We start from the raw sequence: 22,210 nt of genomic DNA on the forward strand, positions 1-22,210 counted from the left end.
TAAAATAAGCTTTTATTTTACATTTTCCATGCTCATTTACATTTATATTTTAATGATTTTGTTATGTGCTTTTGTCATTTTTCATTGACTTTATTTTTTATTTCAGTTTTAATTATAGTACTTCAACAGTTAGTGGCCAAGGCAACATTTTTATTTTATTTCAGCTTTAGGTCAATCACTAAAAAAATATTTAGTTTTAGTTAACATTAACAACACTAATAATAATAAATAATGTATTAATAGTAATCAAAATAGATTTAATCTCATTTAAATTGGATTTTTTTTACCTTTATATATGTGTATACTAATGCACCACACCAATTGTTTTGCACCGCACCCATTTGCAAGAGTTCATTTGTGCTAAATGCTCTCAGTATAAACGTTTACATCACTTCCTCATTAAAACCTCGGGTAATCTGTAGATGTTATTGAGGCATTTATTTCCACACATTCTCGAGGTATCGATGAGCTCCTGTGCTGAGTGTGCTTTCATTCCACTTCCTCAAGCCGTAACCAACTCTCGGAGAGCAGGCCACGGGGCACTTCAACATCAAACGAGGCATGAACACGAGACACCGGCATCTGAGAGAGAACGCCGGCAGTGCGGCCCAGGCCTCCATCTGCGCTCAGACAGCTGGCATCAGCAAACTAACCACAAAGTGCCTGGATTACACACAACATCTCTTAAAGCCTCCCAACACACTGCACACTTTGTACTCATCAAACCATCCACATCAGTAACTCATTCTGGATACCTCGTATAAGGCGGTTTTGACGGCGATGGGTTGGAACCTGCGAAGAAATGAAACCAGACATGGAGGTGTACAGCATTAGCGTCTTTTATTTCAGTTTTTTTTTTTTCTTCTCTCATTTGTCGTTGCATAGGAAATGCACATCTTGCTTTTAGTAATTGAGTCGATGGAGGTGGACACTAATGACTCAAGAGAAAGAGGCATGGCACTACACACAGAAAACAAGGAGAAAAGTTCAGAGAAAGAACCCAAAAGCAAACAAAATTATTCACAGCTCAAATACAGAAGCTCCATGGAACTAGTTAATGGAGTTGGTACCAATACAACGTGAATTTTTCTTCAGGAAATGTATTAGAGGCACAAGGTTTTATTTATTTTTTTACATTTTACTTTAGATTGTATCTAAAACGTAGTACGTATATGGTGATTCTGCGGTGTGAGATGGAGCTGTATGAGATATACCAACATTCTCATGGCAGTTTGTAACTAATTTACGGTTTGGCGAATTTGGTGGGTAATTCGTATGTTATTCGTAAGTTTTTGTACGATATGTTTACTCCCCACGTTTAGGTTTAGGGGTGGACCTTCTTAATTGTTCCCAAAAATCGTACATTTTCATACGAAACAAATCTTGCGTTTTTGTACCAATCAAATCGTACGAATTGATACAACATCGCCACTTCGTAAAATAGTCACGTTTTTTTCTCATGAGGTCGGGTTGGATATACGAAGGATGATGATGATGATGGACATGAAGATTTGGAGAGGTGGAGCTGGTTGAAGGGGTCTGGTAACATCACATCAGTGATTTAAGTGTAATCTTTCGCGATAACCACCGGGATTGTCTTCTTTACGATTAGGGCCGCAGTGCTGGTTAATTTTGAACAGAATCCGACACGTTCAGAAGCGTTAGTCCTCGGACTATACACACACACAGCACATCCGTTTCCAAAAATGTGGTTTTACAATTCAAAAACACCTTAAGATATTTGATAATCAATACCAACAAAGAGAAAACGCTTTAATCGTTCATAACCATTATTGGCAACTATAAGACCTCATGTCCTAGGGGTTGGATTTGATGGCCCTGGATGTTGTTGATATACAAACTATGCTCACATTTCGTGTGATTTTCAAATCTCAACACTCTCCCTGAAGTTTGAACCCTATCCTTTAGTTTTCTCTAGGGTTGCAAAGGGGCTGAATATTTCTGGTAAATTTCCAGAAACTTTCTAAAAGTGAATATCAAAAACTGAAAATTTCCAAATAATCCTGAAAAGTTTACAAATAATCCTGAAAAGTTTCCAAAATTTCTGGAAATTTTGCAACCCTAGTTTTCTCCAAGTCAAATGTCTCTTTTAAAGGACCTTCCTAAACTCAATCGGTTCCCGGTAACGATTCTCGCACATGAATTCTTCTGCTGACATACTTGGACAGTTTCTGCACTACTTATTCAGCGGTACTGCAACAATACGCAAACCAGGAGTTCTCAACTCTGGCCCTTGAGATCCACTTTCCTGGAGAGTTTTGCTCCAACGCTTATCAAACAAGCGAATCAAGGTCTTCACGATTACTGGAAAGTTGCAGGCAGTTGAGTTTAATCATGGTTGGAGGTAAACTCTCCAACCAAGTGGATCTCGAGGGGCAAAGTGAGTTAGACTGTCAAATGTGTGGTTCTTTTTAGTCTTTACAGCTCAAACACACTATAAAAAGTGATCAGTTGACTTAACTTGTTGCCTTAAAATTATTAAGTAAATAAACCATGCGTAATTGAAAAAATTAAGTTATGTGGAATTGTCAAGTTCACATAACTTAATTTTTTTCAATTACGCATTAAGTTTATTACTTAATTTTTTTTAGGCAATGGGTTTCCTCACTTTTTTTAAGTTAAGTCAACTGATCACTTTTAACAGTGCAGTGTAAAACATCACAAATAGTGTAGGCTAACAAACGATTCAATGAATGAAACATACAGCTTACAACTGTGATAATTAAATCGGTAGTTGCTGACTGCTTGTTTACGAGATTGTTGTTAAAGATACACATGCATTTTGTCTAATATTTTATAAAAACACAAAATGAATTGAATGTTTTACCTCATTTTTATTTAGTATTGTTGGGTAGAATGAATGGCAAATATTTTTTACTAAAAGAATCATTAAAGGAACCATTAAGTAGTCGGGATTATTCAACTCTTAACGATTCTCATCCCCACCAAAGAGTCTTTCGTTTTTAACTCCAGAACTTGAGAGACGTTGTGAATTGCACCTACAGCAAGTATCGATTGTCGAGTGTGGGAACCCCAGGAAACACAGACCTTCATGATTGTTGTTGGAGATAATGGATACACTAAGGGCTACAGCAGGACATGGACCTGGAAAACCTACAATTTAGGTGGACGCCAAATTTTAGTAGGTGTACATCACTTCCTTGACTTCATTATGCAATAATACTACAGGACGAACTGGTTTGGAACACGTAAACGTAATGAAGTTTTGAGAAGACGACTGGTAGCAGAGCTGGGTTAGATCATCGAGTCATGTTTATATCAGTTGGTTATGGAGGCGCATGCAGTTTATAGTGTGTGGTTACTGAACAGCTATAATCAGAAAAGGCTACTGGTGTCAAGAAAACTGAAATGATTACAAACTGTTAACTGGTTTGATATTCAGAGAGCGATATAATAGTTTGTCACAGGCACTACATTTGATCTTTTTAAATACATCAGGTAAAATGCTGGTTTGCTTTAAGTTTCATTAATCCTTTGATTTCGATACAAGTTTTTAAAAAAAGAGGAAGGCAAAGGTGCAAGTACCAGACTCTGATTAGATTAGCGTGTCGTCAGTGCATAGTTCTCATGCGGATTACACTGCTATGCTATCAGAAAGCAGGCTCGTTTCCAGTTAGCCTCCACTTTAGCGAGATTTAGCACCTTGTGATGATACCGTTTGGTGCAGTTAAGCCACCCGCCACTGATGCATGATGGGGTTAAATACATGGTATGATGAAGCTGACAACATGTTTATGTCATCCCAGGCCCTTTAAGGTCCTCATCGGGCCCCGTTCTGCAGACCATTTTTGATTTAATAGGGCCAATCGAACCCCAGAGTGAAATACGGGTTTGCTAAAAGTTTAAGCATAATAAAAAAGTAGCAGTCTACCTGTAGTCAAACCTGTAGTTTTCCAGAGCAGTGAATGGGCGTATACTTGATTTAGTTGTGTTTTTGGCTTTTTACATTTTAAAATGTCTCGTGATTGAATATTACCCTGATATAAAGCCGTATTCCTGCCTTAAACCATCCAATTCTTTGTTCCCGCTTCAAACGAACAAATGAAAGTAAGCGATGCAATGCCCACAAAAATGGGGACATAAAAATGATAAAGGCCTGCGGGACCTTTATTCAACCCTGTTTCAGGACTAGCATTGATGTTATTGAATGGAAAATGTTAACATGCCACTAAAAGGGTCATTGATTGTGGAAATGTAGAATGTTTTGTTCATCACATTGAGTTTCAAAATATTCAGATTGTGTTTAAAATGCCACAAATGATCATGAATATTATTTTACATAATGTGTGCAAACAAGATGAGACAGTATAACCTAAACCAAATTGAAAAGTGATAAAATGGGATGGAAAATTGTTTGACTCTGAACCTCGTCCATTTATCGTGAACAAAAGTCAAAGTTCTTCTTTTTTTTGAGGAATCGTATGTCTTTTTAGTGTTTTAAACAACCATCAACCGATCTTCCTGTGAGTTATGGTCGATGAGAGGGCCAATGTAAAATCGAGTGAGGAATGGCTTTATCGACGCCCCGTTGTGACCAACCTTCCCCGTCATGTAACGCCGCTCGAGTGTCTTTTTGTGTGTGTATGTGTGTGCGCTGGTGGGCGGTGGAAGAAAGATGAAGAAGTTGAAAAGAAAAAAGAATCATGTTGCATATCAAGCGGTTTATTTTCCTGCATGGAATGGTGAACACAAAAAGATGCCTAGATGCATTTATAATAGGGGCATCCTTTGGCTGTCTATGTCATTGTCTTCTTCCTAAAACTAATTTTAAAATGCATAAAAACGCTCTCTTCTTACCAACATCCTCAGAATTATCTAGATTTAGCTTCATCAACACTGATGCAACAAATAACCTTCAAAACATACAGCATACTTGTAACATCCATTTACAATGGGGTTTTCACCTCGGCATCCTACACTTTTCAAGTATAGGAGTACTTCTATACCATCGAAAGAAGAAATAAGTCCTTAAATACATACAAAAAGGAAAGCAAAAAAAAAAAAAAAATAGGAAACAGGAAGTTTTCAACTTAAATCCAGTTCCCCAGACAAACAAAACCAGTTCTATTTATGTGGCCTTAATACAAACAATCAGAAAATTCACAACACTAGTTTTTCCTCATTTAATCAATGTTACAAAAGTCCTGCATTATAAAATAGGGCAGCTTTAAAATCAGTGTAATTAATAAAACTATACAATATACAAACATCAAATCTCCCATACTCAGGTGCGTCCGCCCTAACTCTCGTATCTAATCGATTCGGTTTGTTCGCTTCTCCCGCGTCTTCTCCAACGTTGTACCAAAAAACTAAATTACACACACAACACGAGAACAAAACAGACTGCCCAAACTATTGCTTGAAATTCTTTTTCTCTTTTTTTTTCTTTCTTTAAAAAGGGTGCAATTTTGTCATTATCTTACACACACAGCCAATCTTGCTGATTAGATGCCAGGCTGCTCTAAACAAGGTTTTTGTGACCAAAAAAAAAAAAATATCCGTGCAATCATGTTTCCCTTCGCTCTTTTAAGCCCTGGAAGCTTCTTCTTTTTTTTTGTAATTTTTTTTCTGTATTTTTTCTCAATTATCACAATTGTCATTATTTTATATTTAGTGCAGACGATTAAGAAAGTAATGCCCAACTCGTTTCTAAAAAGTAGGCAAGAACAATGACAACAAAAAAAACAAACAAAAAAAATTCACACTAAAAGAAACAACAACTCACACAAGTGTAACTACTAAACCATCACATCAGATGCCTGGGAAACTCATTCCCATCATTTTCTTTTCTTAAATGATATATGCAATAGAAAATAAACAGGTAAACAATTAATATAACATGGAACTTCGTCAAAATGTACATTAAAAACTGGGCATGTTTTTTTGTCCTGGACGTGTTCGCGCTTGTGTGTTTGTGATGGAAAGGAAGTTTCCTCCTTTTTAAGGCTTGATTATGACCGAAAAAAAGGAAACCGTTTATGAAGTGAGGCTGATCAATGGCGTTTTCTCGTGTCACGGGTATGAAAAGCACGCTGACCTGTCAAGTGCTCACTTTGGTGGTAAAAAAAAATGACTATATGAGTGCAAGCAAGTATTGCATATTCTTTTCCTCATTATTCACCCCTGGGAATGAAAAACTAAAAACAAAACAGGAAGACTGAAAAGAAAAAGTAGTCGTCGTTTAGAAATTGCAGCAACATCCAAAAATATCAATACAATAGTGTTAAAAAAGGGCTTGATGACATCAAAACCTCTGTTGGTGAACGATTGACTGATCGAAGTGAAAATGATGGGATTTTCGAAGCACTGGACGACCGATAGTGGCCAAATGTAGTTAAATGGAGAGTAATACTGTGTATTGTGATTAGCAAACGCCGCTATTAACGCTAATTTCACTGTTGGGGTGAAAATGTGAAAAAATAGTCTCCACATTACAGCTTGTGCAATAACTCAGAACTAGACCATCGCTCAAGGCACATCGATGTGGAATTGTTCGTGCGGTTTGAAAAGACAATGAAGTGCGTACGTCGCTCTTGAGACATGAAAATGATTGTTCTGACGGGAATAAAGGAGGAAGGGAGACGACAAGCTGAGAAGAGTCAGAGAGATGTTTAGCTGGTTGATTGTGAGAACAGCAGTAAAAATACCCTTTTTTAAGGGACCAAACAAATAGTTGATCGGCAAGTGCCCGATGTTGGGATTACAATATTTTTCACACTACTTTAACTCTACGTAATCTATGTAAAAATTTGTCACTAACACTAGAACATGCAGATTATTATTATTATTATTATTTTAAACTTTACTGAGCTTTGATCGACGGTGGATGAGACTGTAAGTGTGTATATATATATATATATATATATATATATATATTTCGTACAGGAAACGAACAAAAACTGAAAAACAACAAAATTGCATGCAAGGGAAGCTGGATGCATTTTTTTGATCTTCACATTTTTGCGCAGCACCTTCGAAAGTGTTTGCGAGGAAGTTAGTTCAGTATTTCGCCCCTTGCTTTTTACGTGTTTCCTTGCGTTCATGATTTCGCAAACTGCTAATTTTCTGCGTACATTATGAGCTTGGTTAAATTAAAACAATCGCTGTAGCGTTTTGGAAACGAACTAGCAGGAATCCTAAAAACAGTGATATTTCTTAAAGGGACATTTGTTCTACAATGCTAAGAAAAGATGAACAAACAAACACATAAAAAACAACAAAAGAAAAATCAATTACAGCTCCCCTTATTTCTCACAAGGCTTTGTTCTATTTTTCCTCTTTACGTGTTTTTTTTTTGTTTTTTTTGTACCCCGATATTTTAGAGTCCTGGAGGTGTGAACGGACTAGGAAGAAAAATATATATATTTATATATATATACTTTTCAACAATCGCTTCAACGATCTATCTTACAAAGATATTTAACAATCCAACATCTACCCAACAAAATTGCACTTTCCTCAATTCAGTATTCACTGTTAACCTTTTCTTGAAGTTTATGGAAGATCAAACCTTCACTCGGCCCTTGGTGTGCGACAGACCTTCCGCTGGGGTTTAGTAGAAAGAATCGCAATGATTTTTGTACGAAAAACACAAAATATGAACATGCCTCCAAGTGGGGAGATCTCCCATTAGTATACTGTAAAATGACCTGTTATCAAACATCACTGTTCATGACTTCTTCATCGCCTGCCCCAAAATGACAAAAAAAAAAAACAATAGAAAAAATGGGAGCGAGGGGTTCGGTTGAGTCCTTGAAAGGGTTCTTGATCTGACATGGTGTTGATGGTGGTGGTGATGATGGTGGAAGGGGGAGGAAATGGTCCTGGTCAGAAGACGCAATGGAGATTTTAGCTGGTGGTATATCTGACCCAGGCGAAACCTCCAACGTTCACGATACGAAACCGGATTGATCCGTCAAAACACGAGTGATTGAAAGGCAGAGCTCCGACCTCCAGGTGGTTTTGGGTTTGCGACCCTTGGCCGCAGACTGTGTTTGATTCGAAACGCCTCAGACTTCTCTTTAAGACCACAGGCACAGATGCGGGAAGCTCTTTGATTGTGTCATGTTACGTTTTCCTCGTCTATCTGTGAGGGTAAACCAAAAATACAAAACAAAACAAACAAACATAAAAAAAAAAAAACGTGCACGTTTCCGAGAAAACAAAGCTCTTGTTTTTTTTTCGAGCTCCACCCTCAGAAGAGCTGGACAGCTACTATATATGAATATAGGCATGTAAACCATACATATGGAAGAATACATATGGACTATATAGATATATAGTAAGTGGGTGTAAGCGCGTTGAGTCGGTTCCTCTTGTTCCAGGGCTTGGCGGGGTTCTGCTGGAGCCATGCTGTGGGTCTGTCCAGTACTGGGGCAGCAAGTGGCTTCTCTCTGTTCAGACTGTTGTACATGTTTGCGGGTCGTACTCAGGGGAGACAGAGGGGGTGGTCGTGTGACCTCGGGAGCGGCCGGTCCGTGTTGGGAGTCTTTAGCCCAGGTACCACTGCAACGAGACGGAGAGGAACAACGTTGGTGAGGTTTGGTGTGCAAGTTAACCATTCAATGATATCAATGAACAAGCAGTGACTTTCAATGGTGTTAACTGGCTAATTTCATTCATTTTTGGGCTGCAATCTGACCTGTCAGTAAGATTCCCATTTCAAATAAATTTCCACAAGCAGCACAACAAATCAGCATATTAAAATGATTTCTGAAGGATCATGTGACAATGATGCTGAAAATTCAGCTTTGCATCACAGGAATAAATTACATTTTAAAATATACTCAAATAGACAAAAGTTATTTTAGATTGTAATCATTTTTATTAAATATATTTTAACAAATAAATGCAGCCTTGATGAGCAAAAGAGACTTCTTTCCAAAAGCATAAAAATGACCCCAAACTTTTGAACGGCACTGTGTATTTTAGTATTTTAATTAAAATTTGAAAAGCAATTTTAAATTAAAATAATAATAATGTATCCATTATTAAACAGAAATATTTTTTAATTTAGCATTTAAATTTTCTAAATATTGTTTATTAAATAAAGTTCATTTGTGATATACTTGTGATTTGTAAAGCTATAATAAAGAGAAAACGTTACTTAAGTGCTGTTTGATAATAAATATAATCTTATTTACTAACTTTAATTTAAAACTATTGTTTTATCATCGAAATGTATTTTCAACACCTCCCTTCTAGCCAGATAATTTTTCATGATTCTATCCATTCTCAATGGATAAAATCAAGCCCCGACCAACATTTTCTCTCATTATACACTTTCAGAATTACAGCACGCCACGGAAGTAAAATCAATTGTGAATGCAGTTGTTGTAATCTTGACTAAGATCCCCCAAACCTTTTGTTTTGACTTTCTTTGGCGGGTTTAATGCTTTTTATAACCTGTAATTCCCACCCTGAACATCAGTACCTGTAATACACTGCCAAAAAGAAAATCAGAAAATGCTTGTTCTTTTCTTATGGGATCACTTATGTCTCGTGTATCAGGTCTTAAGATGGTGCTTGACTCTGTGAGGGCTCAGCTCAACAACATTTTCTTTTCCTGTTCCCGTCCATCTCTGAATGCCTTTGCAGCACTTTCCGCCACACGGCGTCTGTCTGTAGACTGGAGTGGTGAGGTTAGCGAGCTGCACCCTGTAATCCTTCAGTGAAATGGGCTTATTGATTGCTGTGCTCCATTGTTCACGTTTCCAGCAAGTGAGCAAGTGTCGTTCGGTGCTCGCCCACTTTTTCACTCCGTTCTCCCCTCCCCTTTCCAACTTCCCTCCTCCCACCAAGTTCAAGTTCATCCTGGTGTTACATCATGTCTGGTTGTCAGGGACAACCAGACAGCCGTATACGTGACTATCATTAGTAAGGCCGGGCCTCGCGCCTCCTTATCCCTCTTTCTTTCTCTCCCTCTCTGATCCCTCTTTCCCTACTCCCTGTCTTACTATTCTCTTCCTGGCTGGCGTTCTGTCCGAGCGATCCGGCCTCTGCTGCAAATACACACGCTATTGATTCAGTGTTTGCAGTGATTCACATGCTCCTCCCACTGCTCATAATGCTTACACACAGTCCACCAATCACCAGCCTTGATTAATTAAGCCCACTGAGTTCTCAGCCAATCAGAGAGAAGCACTCAAGGACTGCCTTCTAATTACAAAACAAGGCTGCACATCACTGCCCTGCACACAACACTTTCTCGTTTGTTTCTTGTTTTTTGTTATTATTGCGAATTTAACCAACTAATTGCAAACTTTTAGATTCAGATTGCACTGAGTGCATTTAATTTAATATTATATAATATTTACATAACATAACTCCAAAAACAGTTTACATATAGTCTGTAAACATATATAATGCTTTATAAAAACATTAAAATATGCATAAACCTACATATTCAGTTTTTATAGGTGCATATAATATCTATACATTAAAACTGGTTATTTGTGAACAGATATAACAGATAATAATGTGCAATTTAAATACATTAATGTTGCATTATATACAATGTCTAGGCTTCATTGAAAGCTTCAGCTAATGCGGTAAATGATCCAAAGTAATTAAGAACAATGAAATGATTTGCGAGATTGAGTGGATTCTATCAGGTTGGACATCGGCGTGGAAGGCTCAGGCTTACGGCTCGTTTAAATTCTATTGCTCACCGCAAGCGCAGCGGAGAAACTGGAAGGTTAGTTTTTAATCAATAGAAGTTGCTGAGTCTGGACTTCTGCGCTCCGGTGCAGTGCAGCTTCCTTGTGTCTTTGTCTATCGGCTCGACCGCTCTGAAACTTTCCCTCCCCCTCCCTCCCTCCCTCCCCTGTCCTGAGAAGACTTTTGGAGACGGCGTTCTGTAAGCTTCTCTCCGTAACTCTGTGGACAGTGGGCTTATGTTACCACACAGAGGGGTGTGCTGACAGCTAGGATTTAGTCTGCAGATACCCAGAACGCAGGGGGACCAGACAGACAGACAGACAGACAATATAGAGTGTAAAATTACAACCTGTCATTCTCACGTTTGCAACATGGGTGGTCTTTCATAACCAGAACGCAACTAAATTAAGAGACAAAACTATGTGCATATCATTTAAAAACTGTATTTTGACATATACTGTGGAAAATCAGAGCGGTGCATTCTAGAGATCCACTAATATTTATTTTTCACAGATCGAACAATATGATACAGATTATTTTACTGTTTAAGCGACCAGTAACCAATAAGCAAAAAACATAGACTACAAAACATACTGTGAATATTATCAATGATCACTATTATGATTATTAGTAGTAGTAGTACTAAAATACTACTACTACAAACAATAACCTACTATGTATAAAAGTGTAAACATCTGTGAAAAACAAAACTAGTGTGAAACTTGCCCGTAGCACAAACGGTGTGGGTTTATGGGTTTTTTCAAATCCCAATCCCTAAGTATAATCAATAATAATGATGATTTTTGTCTTAGCAAGCACCACTAATGAATCTTTTCATTGGCTCTCTGCTAAAAAAAAAAAAAAAATCTCAAAAGTCCTTTGCGGTGATGTGGAACGCTGTGCCAGAAGAATTAAAGTGGTTTCACACACACACACACACACACACACACACACACACACACACACACACACACACACACACACACACACACACACACACACATCCGTATCAGTTTTATAGACTCTCAACTAATGGATGATGGTTAGATTTAATTAGGGGTGACAGAACTTAGACTGGTGTAAAAACGCACGCGGAATAAAACATCAAGTGTAAAAGGATCACTTCCTGACAACAACGGTTGCATTGTGGGATAGCTTATCTTGACCCTGGGAGACTATGTGAGCATTGAGACACAGAGCACAATGAAACAACAGCAATCCCAGACCTCGGTATCTCTTCCTTTATCTCTCAGGAGGACCAAATCGGGAAAAAAGTGAGAGCGGGAGTGAAAAAAGCATGATTCAGCATAAAAAAATGAACGAAACCGTAGTATAAGGGAGAGCCAGACATCCTGAGGGGCAAACATGAAATGAGCCGTGATCACTGCTGAAGTTTGTGCGACTGACGACACCTTGGTCTGTTAAAACAACCACACAAACCTCATCTCCGATTGGCCTCCTAATGGAGCGCTTCTTATTCCTAAAGGTTCTGTTTGGATGGAGCTTCAAGCCACCCACACAGAGTCAACGGGTGTATGTGTTCGCTTTGGCAGAAAGGATATGTACGGGATTAAGTCATTTCCATGCAACTACAATGACGTACTGGCCTGCGGTTAGCATTAGCTATAGAGCCATAGAGGGTTGTTGTGAGGTTTTGAGATGTCCTTTTCCCAAATGAATTGTACTTTTGAACCGTCTCTTTTTAACGATTCAATTGAGAGCTTGTGAGTCAATTGGCTGCAGGGGCGGAGTGGGACCAAAAAATCTACCGGGAAATTTCGTAGACCACCGGCCCTCGGTGGTAAAAAAAAAAAAAAAAAAAAAAAAAAAAAAACCTTTGCTAAAAAATATAGCAGTGAATGAGAGAATATTAAATAGATTTTTTTTTGTTCCTCTATAGTTTTTTCACAACTTTCTAAAAGAGTAAAAAAATTGCGAGAGATGGATAACGGCAGTCAGAAGAACTCAGAAGAGAGAAATATAAGTCACTTTGTCATCACTCCCACCACAGACGCAGCATTAGAAACCCTCACAGCAGCATTAACTCGTTTTTTTTTGTAATTTTATTAAAGGTAATATTATATAAAATAGTGTTAAATGTAAATACATATTTTTTTCAATTGAAAATATTAAAAAAAACTTTCCAGGATTTATGCGGATGATGACCGTTAAAACGTGTCATCATCACCCTGTTGAAAAGGGTCTATGGCATTTTCACGGTGACACGACACCTTGCTCGTTAGCTTCTGCTAGTGTTAACATAATCTGTATACACTTAACATAGCAGCAGCAGCCAAGGGAGGTTACTCGTTTTAAAACTAGGAAATCTGCAGTAGCCTAGATAGTCACTCAATAGTAAACTTTTTATTTGTCTCATATTTACCACTGCTACTTTCAAATTACACAAGCTTTTGGCTGGCTGGCTGCATAGCTGGTGCTAATTCCCATCTGTGCCTAGCTTTGACAACATGTGCTTCAGTTTATTTCACCTGTAGTATCTTTGCTTGTTGATGCCCGGAACATGTCTGTTATTTTGGAGCATTTCACTGCCTCCTCCTCCATAATTTTTGAGTCTGACCTTCTCAGCGCCAGATTTTTTAACGCTTGTGCTGAGGGGTGCTAGATCATTGACGGGGGAGCTGCGCAGTTATACAAATAATAATTGAGCAAAACTTGGCCACTAAATATTTAATATTCAATTATTTTAATGATCACAATTAAAGTTTTAATTTTATTAAATTGAACAAGCGCAACATTCAGCATTCAATCAAATATTCTAAAAGATGTAGGCTATTAGTAGCTTATTAATAAGGTTATTTCAACATAATATTTCGTTATTTCAACATTTATGTGCGTGCAACAAGCAAGATGTGCATTTGTAAATCCGGTAACGCGTGCATTGATTTTTAGTAATAAATTAGTGTTTTCTGACAGTGTCGGGTGTCGGCTGCAAAGATGAAGTTGACGATCGCCATATATAGTGAACGCGCCTAGAGAAATGCATGATTACGTAATCAGAGAGTAGGCAAGCCTTTTTCTTTTCGTTTTGAATTATTTCGTTTAAAGTTATTTCAAGCTTTGTGTATTTGATGTGTTTCGCATGTCTGTGTGAGGCATACACTGAGTTTCGTTAACTTAGTTCGGATGAGATGCGCTCAGTTAACGTGCAATGCAATTGACCGCGCGGGCGCCTCCATGATTAGGCTATATTGTCTGTTTGTTATATTTGCTTATTATTTAAAAAATGATTAAAATTAAGATACAATTTATACAAAACGAAATTCACCTTAATGAAAGGTTTTCTACAAAACAAAACTGAATGAAATGGTCAAAATCATGTCTGTCTGACCCTCTGTCTCTTGATAGGCATCATATCTTATTCGTGCTGTTCACTTTTCATAAATAAACATAAATGGAAAAGAAATGACATTATATATTTTAACAAATATGAAACTAAATGCGCTTATTTAATGGCTACAATAGGCCTACAGACTCTCTATTTGTGCAAATTGCTGCACATTCATTTAATTCTGAATTTTGCACAAGTTGAAAGGCGTTTGTTCAAATCAAGTTCACGGATAATTGTGCGTGCATTTATTAATCATTATGATACTAAAATCATAAAAATGCTATGTAGCCTACTAAAAATCAGATGAGCCCAGAATATGAACGCAACGTTTAATTACACGTTAAGCAATTTCCTCCCATAGAAAACCATTAGGCCTAAGAACGCTTAATGTAGGCTAGCTTAATGCAGATTAGAATGCCCCCTTATTATGTCGAAATAACGACTTATTATGTCGAAATAACGAGATATTATGTTGAAATAACGTCTTAATATCTCGAAATAACAAGATAAGTTTTCTTTTTTGCCTTTCCATCATTTAACTCACTCTTACGGACGTTAGACTTCCAAGACGTGACGAGGAAAAAGAGGTGTTCGGCGGCTTTTTACATCAAAGGCCGACCCGATTTTGGGAGGGGCCGCTCACTGACCCCCCTATGTTTTTGAAAATCCTATAGACATGGTTGGACCTGCCGAACGGGTTGAGCACTTTTATATACTGTGTTGAGCAGAGAGGCTGCACAGTTTGACCAGCGAGAAGCGGCCGCACATCAGGCCGCCAGACGGGTGTTGCTAAAATAACTCGCAATGTATAACTATTATCAGACCGGCCCTCCGCGGCCTCAAAACACTACCGGCCCACCGGGAAAAGTCCCGACTCTCCCGATTGCCACTCCGCCCCTGATTGGCTGTAAGGGAGAACAACTTAAACAAGCGTTTACTGAGAACTTTAGAAGAGTATCGGAAACCGCTGTGAATCGCAAGTGTGTAATAGTGACGCAAGGATGTAGGCGATGCTCCATCCATTTTTGTGGCTAAAAATTGGTCAAATTTTGAAAACGCAATACACTGAAGTAGGAATCGTAATGCAACATTTGAGACCATTTATATATTTAATTTGGACAAAAATGGAACAAATATTAATATATTTTAATATAATACAAGCATTTATAAAAAAAAAATGTTTTAACACACAAAATATAATATTTGTATAAAATATTTTTAAATATAAAAATATTCTAATTATATTAGAAATAATATTAATATATAAATTATAACAACACAATATATAATTATATATTGTATAAACTATGTGTGACAGAAATCACACTGCAGTTTTGCTTGGCTAATGTACTAATTAATAGATAATGTACATTATATATATATATATGTTTAACGTTCATTCAGTTTTTCATTAATTACAAACCAGAACACAATATGAACGCAAAGTTGTACTTGAAAAACTGTGTGTGTATACAGTATATATATATATATATATATATATATATATATATATATATATATATATATATATATATATATATATACAGTGGTGTGAAAAAGTGTTTGCCCCCTTGTGGGCAATAATGTGGGCCTAAGGTTAGATTTTTGCACATTTTTTAAATAAAATATCAAAAGGATTAAAAATGCAGATTTATTTTTTACAGCCATATTTGATCATATTTACCAAGGGGGCAAACACTTTTTCACACCACTGTGTATATATATATATTTGTACTTTTACATTATCGAAATATCATTTTTAAATTTATAGATATATTTTTAAATATAACTTGTGGATTATATATATACAACATTTGATTTTATGAAGTTAATGTATTAATTTTGAAATTAATATGAACTAAGATTAATAAATGCTATAGAAGTATTGTTCATTCTTAGTTTGTTACCTAAAGTAGTTAACTAATGTTAACAAATGGAATCTTATTGTAAAGTGTAACCAAAAAATTATATAATTTTTTGAACCAGCTCATTGAAGCAAACCGCCTCAACATGCTTATTCGCCAAAATGAATTGGACCTCTGAGCGCTAGTGGGGTTGGTTTTAAAGGATGTACGTCAGCGGTTGTAATTGACGGATAGATAGCTGTAGTCAACCCATCAATAGCCTTAGTGTCCTGTTTGAAAGCCCTCAAGGTGAAAGCTGTATTAATGTAATGAAAGAGATGGGCGGAGGGGAAGGAACATCATGCAAATAACACACATTGAAGCACATCTGCTATAGCGATATAAGGTAAGACACGCAGAAACAGACTTCAGAGAGAGGAAAAGGAAGGAGAAAGGAAATGAAATGCAACGGTAACGGTTAATAGACTTAGAGACAGACTGCAGCTGAGTTAAAGGGATAGTTCACTGAAAAACTCATTCTAAACATGTATGACTTATTTTATATTCGATCCAACACAAAAGACAAGAAATTGGGAGCGAAGCTTTCACGCTTTAAAAAGGAACCTTAAAAGCATCATAAAAGTGATCCATACGTCTCTCGCGATATGTAAGTCTTGTGCTAACTTTGTTCGAGAAATTCATAATTGCGAACAAATCTTTCTTTTGAATCAGACCTTTTCATTGAATCAGGTGATTCAGTTCACAAAACTAGTCTGAATGATTTGTGAATAAACCACTCTTTTGAACTGAATCTTTTCATTGAACAAACAGTTCATTTGATTCACTTCACAAACAATTCTGAATGACTTACGAACAGATTCTCTTGAAACATGAATTTTAGTAGGTTTCTCGAACAAAGTTAGCTTATGATTTCTGAAGACGCGGAATACATCACGTGAGTCATATGGATCACTTTTACGGTTCCTTTTATTGAATCTGTTGATTCAATTCACTAATGATCCGTTCACAGCTCACTGGAGGTGAAGATTTTCAGTGAATAACAACTTGATTCCTTAAACAAAAGTAATGTTCAGCTTCAGAACACTTGGAATATAGCAGATAAGTCGTATTTTTGGAAGTTTGAAAGCCTCGTGCATTAATGCGCAACCGGCACATTCTCCGAAATGAAGTCATACAGCTTTGGAACGACGTGACAGAGTTTTCACATTTGGGCAACCTATCCCTTTAAGACCAAAAAGGAGTTAAAAAGTTGGGAAAGGATCGAGAAAGTTGGGCGTGAGGATTAAGGAAGAAGGATCAGAAGAGATAGAGCGACAGAAACGGGGTGCTGGGAATCTTGGTCTGGTCCTTTAACTGGCTGTCAATGGCAGGAGTAATCTCATCAGGTCGGAGGAGTGCTGAGTCAGCGGCCGCGCTAAAGTGCCTGAGGATGAGTGTCATCTCAGAGGAATTCAGCCTCATGTAATGCAAACCAGCCCGGGCCTGGAGAGCAGTGCTTATAAAAGCCATCTCAAACCCAAACCGCCCAGCCACGTATTACAGCTCCCCACGGGACCCCGCAGACATTTACTACATTATTTATTTACATTTTGCCATCAGACGCTACGGGGGAAAAAAAGAAAACGGAGAGCGGCAGTCCATTAGACGACCCCAAACAAACAGCTCACACCTGAGGGGGATATAAACATATTCATGTTGTTTATTATTAGAGCGTGGCAGCGGCGATGTTCGCAGGTGTGAGGGAAACAGTCGCTCTTCTCTTTCCCTCTCCAGATTTGTGGAAGCCTGTATGCGTTCCGACAGAAACAGGAGCCTGTGATTTTCAGGGGTGTGACACGGAGCATAGAGTTGAAATCAATCTTGGGTAATTAATTTGTGTGTCCGGCAGTCTGGCGCTCTGCCCTCTTCTGGCTTCGGGAAGAAACGCATGTGGCAGAATCTGTGAAAATTTGTTTAAACAGCACTATTAAGGAGGCGTCGCTTTCCCTGCAGCCTTTTGAGGTTTCTTTGTCTCCGGAATGAACGTTGATTATGAATCCGAGTAATAATCGTTAGGCGTGTTTTGCGGGGACATCTCCGCAGATGCTTAACTACGGCAAATTGACGTGGAGGACAAGAGTCAATTACTGATGTTATCTCTCCCGCATGCTAACGTTTATAGGAAGCGAATAAAAGCCAAGGGTGCCGGCGTTCTCATCCCAGCCTCTATGGGGCCGATTTACTGCCTGCGTTTGTGTGTGTGTGTGTGTGTGTGTGTGTGTGTGAGTCACACTGCAGTGCCTATCTGCACTCCCCATCACACTCAGTTCCTCCCAGCACGTTCTGATTAAAAACGCTGTTTATGAATCATTGCTTTATCTGCACCGCTTCGGGACCGGGGTCAGGCTGCAGTCCCTGCACGCGTCACAATTAAACACAGATTACGGGCCTGTGCACGTTTTTGTTTGCAATTTTTATGTGATTTATTGATCATAATTGATTAATTGTTGGTTTCGTCAAGCATGCATGCAGATCTGCCTTCAAATATTATCATTGACTAAAACCATACAAAAAATGAAATAAAAATATAAACAAAGCAAAACTGCAGTGTGATTTCTGTCCAACCCAATAATATATTGTATACATTATATAACTATATACAAATTATGCACATATGCATTTATGTTGTATAGCATGTGTATGATAATTGTATATTATAAAATGTTATATATGTATATTATAAAATGTTTTATATATATATTATTAATAATAATAATATTTTCAATTATTATAGTTACATAATAATATAATATCACCTAGGGAGGATAATAAATCATTTTTATTAAATATATTAAATAATTAATACATAAAAAGGCAGCATGATTTCTGCCAAAATTTATATTATCTATAATGTTATTATATTACATGTAATGTTATGTTATTATATATTTAGATAATCAAGCAAAACTGCAGACACATTTATGCCTATAATAATCATGCATGGTTAATAACCTACATTATACAAATGTTTTGGAAACTAAAAAGTGGCCCCTCGGTTTGAACAGGCGTGACGCTTCTGGTCCCAAATCCTCGTCCGTATATCTCTGCATGTGGTGCCAACCTTTCCATCTGAGAGGGCAAGCGCCAACAGCTCCCATGGCAGCAAACCCCTGAGGGCGCTGCCACCCTCCCACCACCCTTCTCTTTCATTCCCGTCCCCTCCTCCCATGGCAGACCCCTCCATCATACTGTCCCGTCTCTCGCTCTCTGCCTGGTAACCATGGCCGGGCCGCTAGGAATGTTTACAGTTAGGGTCACATCATTCTTGTCTGCCCGTCACTTTCGTTCTCTTTTATACCCCACCCCCCGAAACACGCCGGCCACCGCGGGTAACTTTTGTCCTCCCCGCCCCAGGGTGGTCCGTACCAGCTTATGAGGCCAATGAAATGGTGCGACCGAACCCTGCCGTGGGGTCACAGGCTCGTCAATATGGCCAGTCTGAGACTCATACAGTGCTTTAATATAAACTCAAAGTCCAATCACTGTCTGGCTAGACAGAGCCTCAAAGAGTTCACTGACACAGTGGGTGATGGCACTCGGGAGACGTCGCTCGCAGCTGATCTGAGAGTTTCATTGCCCTCGTTTCTATAGGATGACAAAAAGTGGCTTGCAAAAAACCTCATGTGGTCTCCATTTCAACTTCAGTCTAGTAGTAAAATGATAATGTTGCAGTTTTAAATAAGTATATTGAATTAAGAAAAGAGGCACAGCTTTACACCTGCCCGCAACAATTAAGGTGTGCCAGGGTTGTTTATTTGTTCGCTTGCAGTTTTACGATGTTAAAATTGAATTGGCTTGAACATCAAATGAACAAACAAACAAGACAAAAGAGGACTGAAAACAAAAGAGTTCGCCTGAGAGCGTTAGTGTGTTACACACAAACTTAGCAATGACGAAAACAAGAAAAAAATTTCGTTAACCAACATAAAAATCAAAACTCAAACTTACAAAACAACAAAACTGCAACTATAATGCTCCTTACAAAAAAATTCAGATTATATACATTAATTTCTTGCATATATACATATATATATATATATATATATATATAAAAATAAATAAATGTACGGATACCAGTACAGAACCTTAGATGCCACCTGAGCAGGAGAGGGAGAGAGGAAAAGGTGATAGAGAGAAGGACAGAGAGAGAGAGAGAGAGAGAGAAAGAGAGAGAAGGGGTGGCAGAGGCGGGCAGGAGTAATAAATAAATACAAACAATAAATAATAACAACCCCCCGCTCTCCTCCCAGCCGGCCTGACAAACACCTGCCTCCATTCTACTGGGGGATGCGTGTCTTGCGGCCTGCGACACAGTCAATAAATCGATGGGAGGCTGCTGCAGGCCTCCGGACATATCACACACACACACACACACACACACACACACACACACACACGCACACACAATCTCTCTCTCTGATCCAATCCAGTCTTGAGTGCTTCTCTATGAACGTGGTCTAATCTCTGCTCTCTGTGTGTGTGTGTGTGTGTGTGTGTTATAGGTGCGTTTACAGAGGTAACTGATGCTCTTTTTTACAGTTTGCATGAGTGCAGGTGGCAGTGTAGGCTGCATTTGTCATTGTAGATATGTGTGTGTGACGATTAAGGTTACAGGCGGCATTTCAGTAGCATTAGCATTTACATGACTGGAAAAAACAAACACAAGTTCATTTACATTAACAGGGTGATCCTGATGTCCGTTTATGAATATATTAATAGCAGTGGTTGACTGATATGGGTTTTAAATGCCTAATGCACAAACTGATAACTACAGACTAGTATAATATCTATTGTTTTATCATTTGATACAAAAAAAAAAATGTATGTGAAAAGGTTTGCTTGAAAATTGTTTTATATCTAATGCATTAATGTACAGTTTAAGCGACCAAATATTTTTTTTACTTGAAACTCAAACGTTTACACAACATTTACTCAACATTTAACAGAGTAATACAGAACTGACTAAGGAATTAGCATGAGGAGAGCTAAAACTACTAGCTTTTTCCCTTTTACAAGTTGCTAAGTCAGTTCTGTATTCTAAAAGTTTTTTGCTTAAGTAAATGTTGAGTAAACGTTGCGTAAATGTTTAATGGCGGATCCTGACATCTCCAAAACAGCCAAATGTCGTAACAGTCATGTGAAATATTAATATAATAATATTATTGGTTGATATATAAATGTTGAGTAAACTGTGTAAATGTTAATTGAAATTTAACAGTTTGTTTTATCAGTTATTGGCTGATCCCGACAACTTCAAAATAGCCAAATGTTGTAACTGCCATGTCAAATTATAAATTGTAACTAATCTGTAGCATGCAGGCGACTGTACGTGTGAAAGGGGTATAAATCAAGGTTGCGGTCACCGTGCCATTGAACCCGAGTCTGAACATGCCAATTACACACAATAAATCAGCTATGAGCTCTCACAGTGAGTGGGAGTTATATGAGCTGGCATAACACTGAAAGCCTATTATGACAGACAACAAGCATTCTTGATGGACTTTCAGGGACTCTGTGGATCTGGGCATATGTACTCACCTGAGGCTGCTGAGGGATATTTACAAAGCTGGGGTCTCTGGGGCCCACGCTGACAAAGCGCTGAGCGGGAGACGTGCTCGGTGTGGAGTAGGCTGTGGTGAGAATTAAACACACACACACACACACACACACACACACACATACAAAATGAATATCAATATTGTATCGGGAGCAGTACAGCTGTTGAGAGGAAGGCTTGATATGGACACTGCGCATGTTTGATGGGAAATTCTATTCATTACAAAAAATAAAATAACAAAAATCACTGTAGATAAGCTCATCTGAGATCTGAGACACTTCCTCCTGGTTTCACAGACAAGGCTTCAGACTAAAATGCATGTTTGAGATGTTTTAACTGAAAGCAACTGAGACACTTTCCCCCAGGGTTTCAGGGTGTTCACACTTGTAGTTCGGTTCGCTTGGTTCGTTTGGTCCGGACCAAAAACAAAACAAAAAAACATTTAGTCCTGGTCCGCTTAGCGTTCAGATTGGTATTTTTATCACCGAACCAAAAGATACCAAACCTAAAGACATAGATATATGTTCACAACCTGATTGGTCGGCTTTTATTACATATATTTCGTGACAGAACTTACCGAACATCCAAAACAATGCTGTGTGCTGGGCTAAATGCGCTCGATGTATGTGCGTAGCCTGCATATGATGGTATTTTGACCAGCTGAGTGTGAACTTGTGAAGAGCTTGCAAAATATGTAAA

General features: G+C 38.1%; 1 protein-coding gene across 2 annotated transcripts in view; it reads right to left on the reverse strand.

Moving 5' to 3' along the window:
* Positions 1–828: 828 nt before the first annotated feature.
* nfia (nuclear factor I/A) overlaps positions 829–22,210 on the reverse strand; it is a 151,419-nt gene continuing 130,037 nt past the window's right edge. For both annotated transcript variants that reach the window (XM_081384919.1, XM_081384918.1), the window contains 2 exons: positions 21,493–21,584; positions 829–8,547 (listed from right to left, as the gene is read on the reverse strand). In XM_081384919.1, the coding sequence (XP_081241045.1) occupies positions 8,533–8,547; positions 21,493–21,584 (107 nt within the window). In that variant the 3' untranslated portion in view covers positions 829–8,532. The remainder of the gene's footprint in view (positions 8,548–21,492; positions 21,585–22,210) is intronic.

This window comes from Scardinius erythrophthalmus (assembly GCF_964197995.2).
Source record: "Scardinius erythrophthalmus genome assembly, chromosome: 14".
Lineage (NCBI taxonomy): Eukaryota > Metazoa > Chordata > Actinopteri > Cypriniformes > Leuciscidae > Scardinius > Scardinius erythrophthalmus.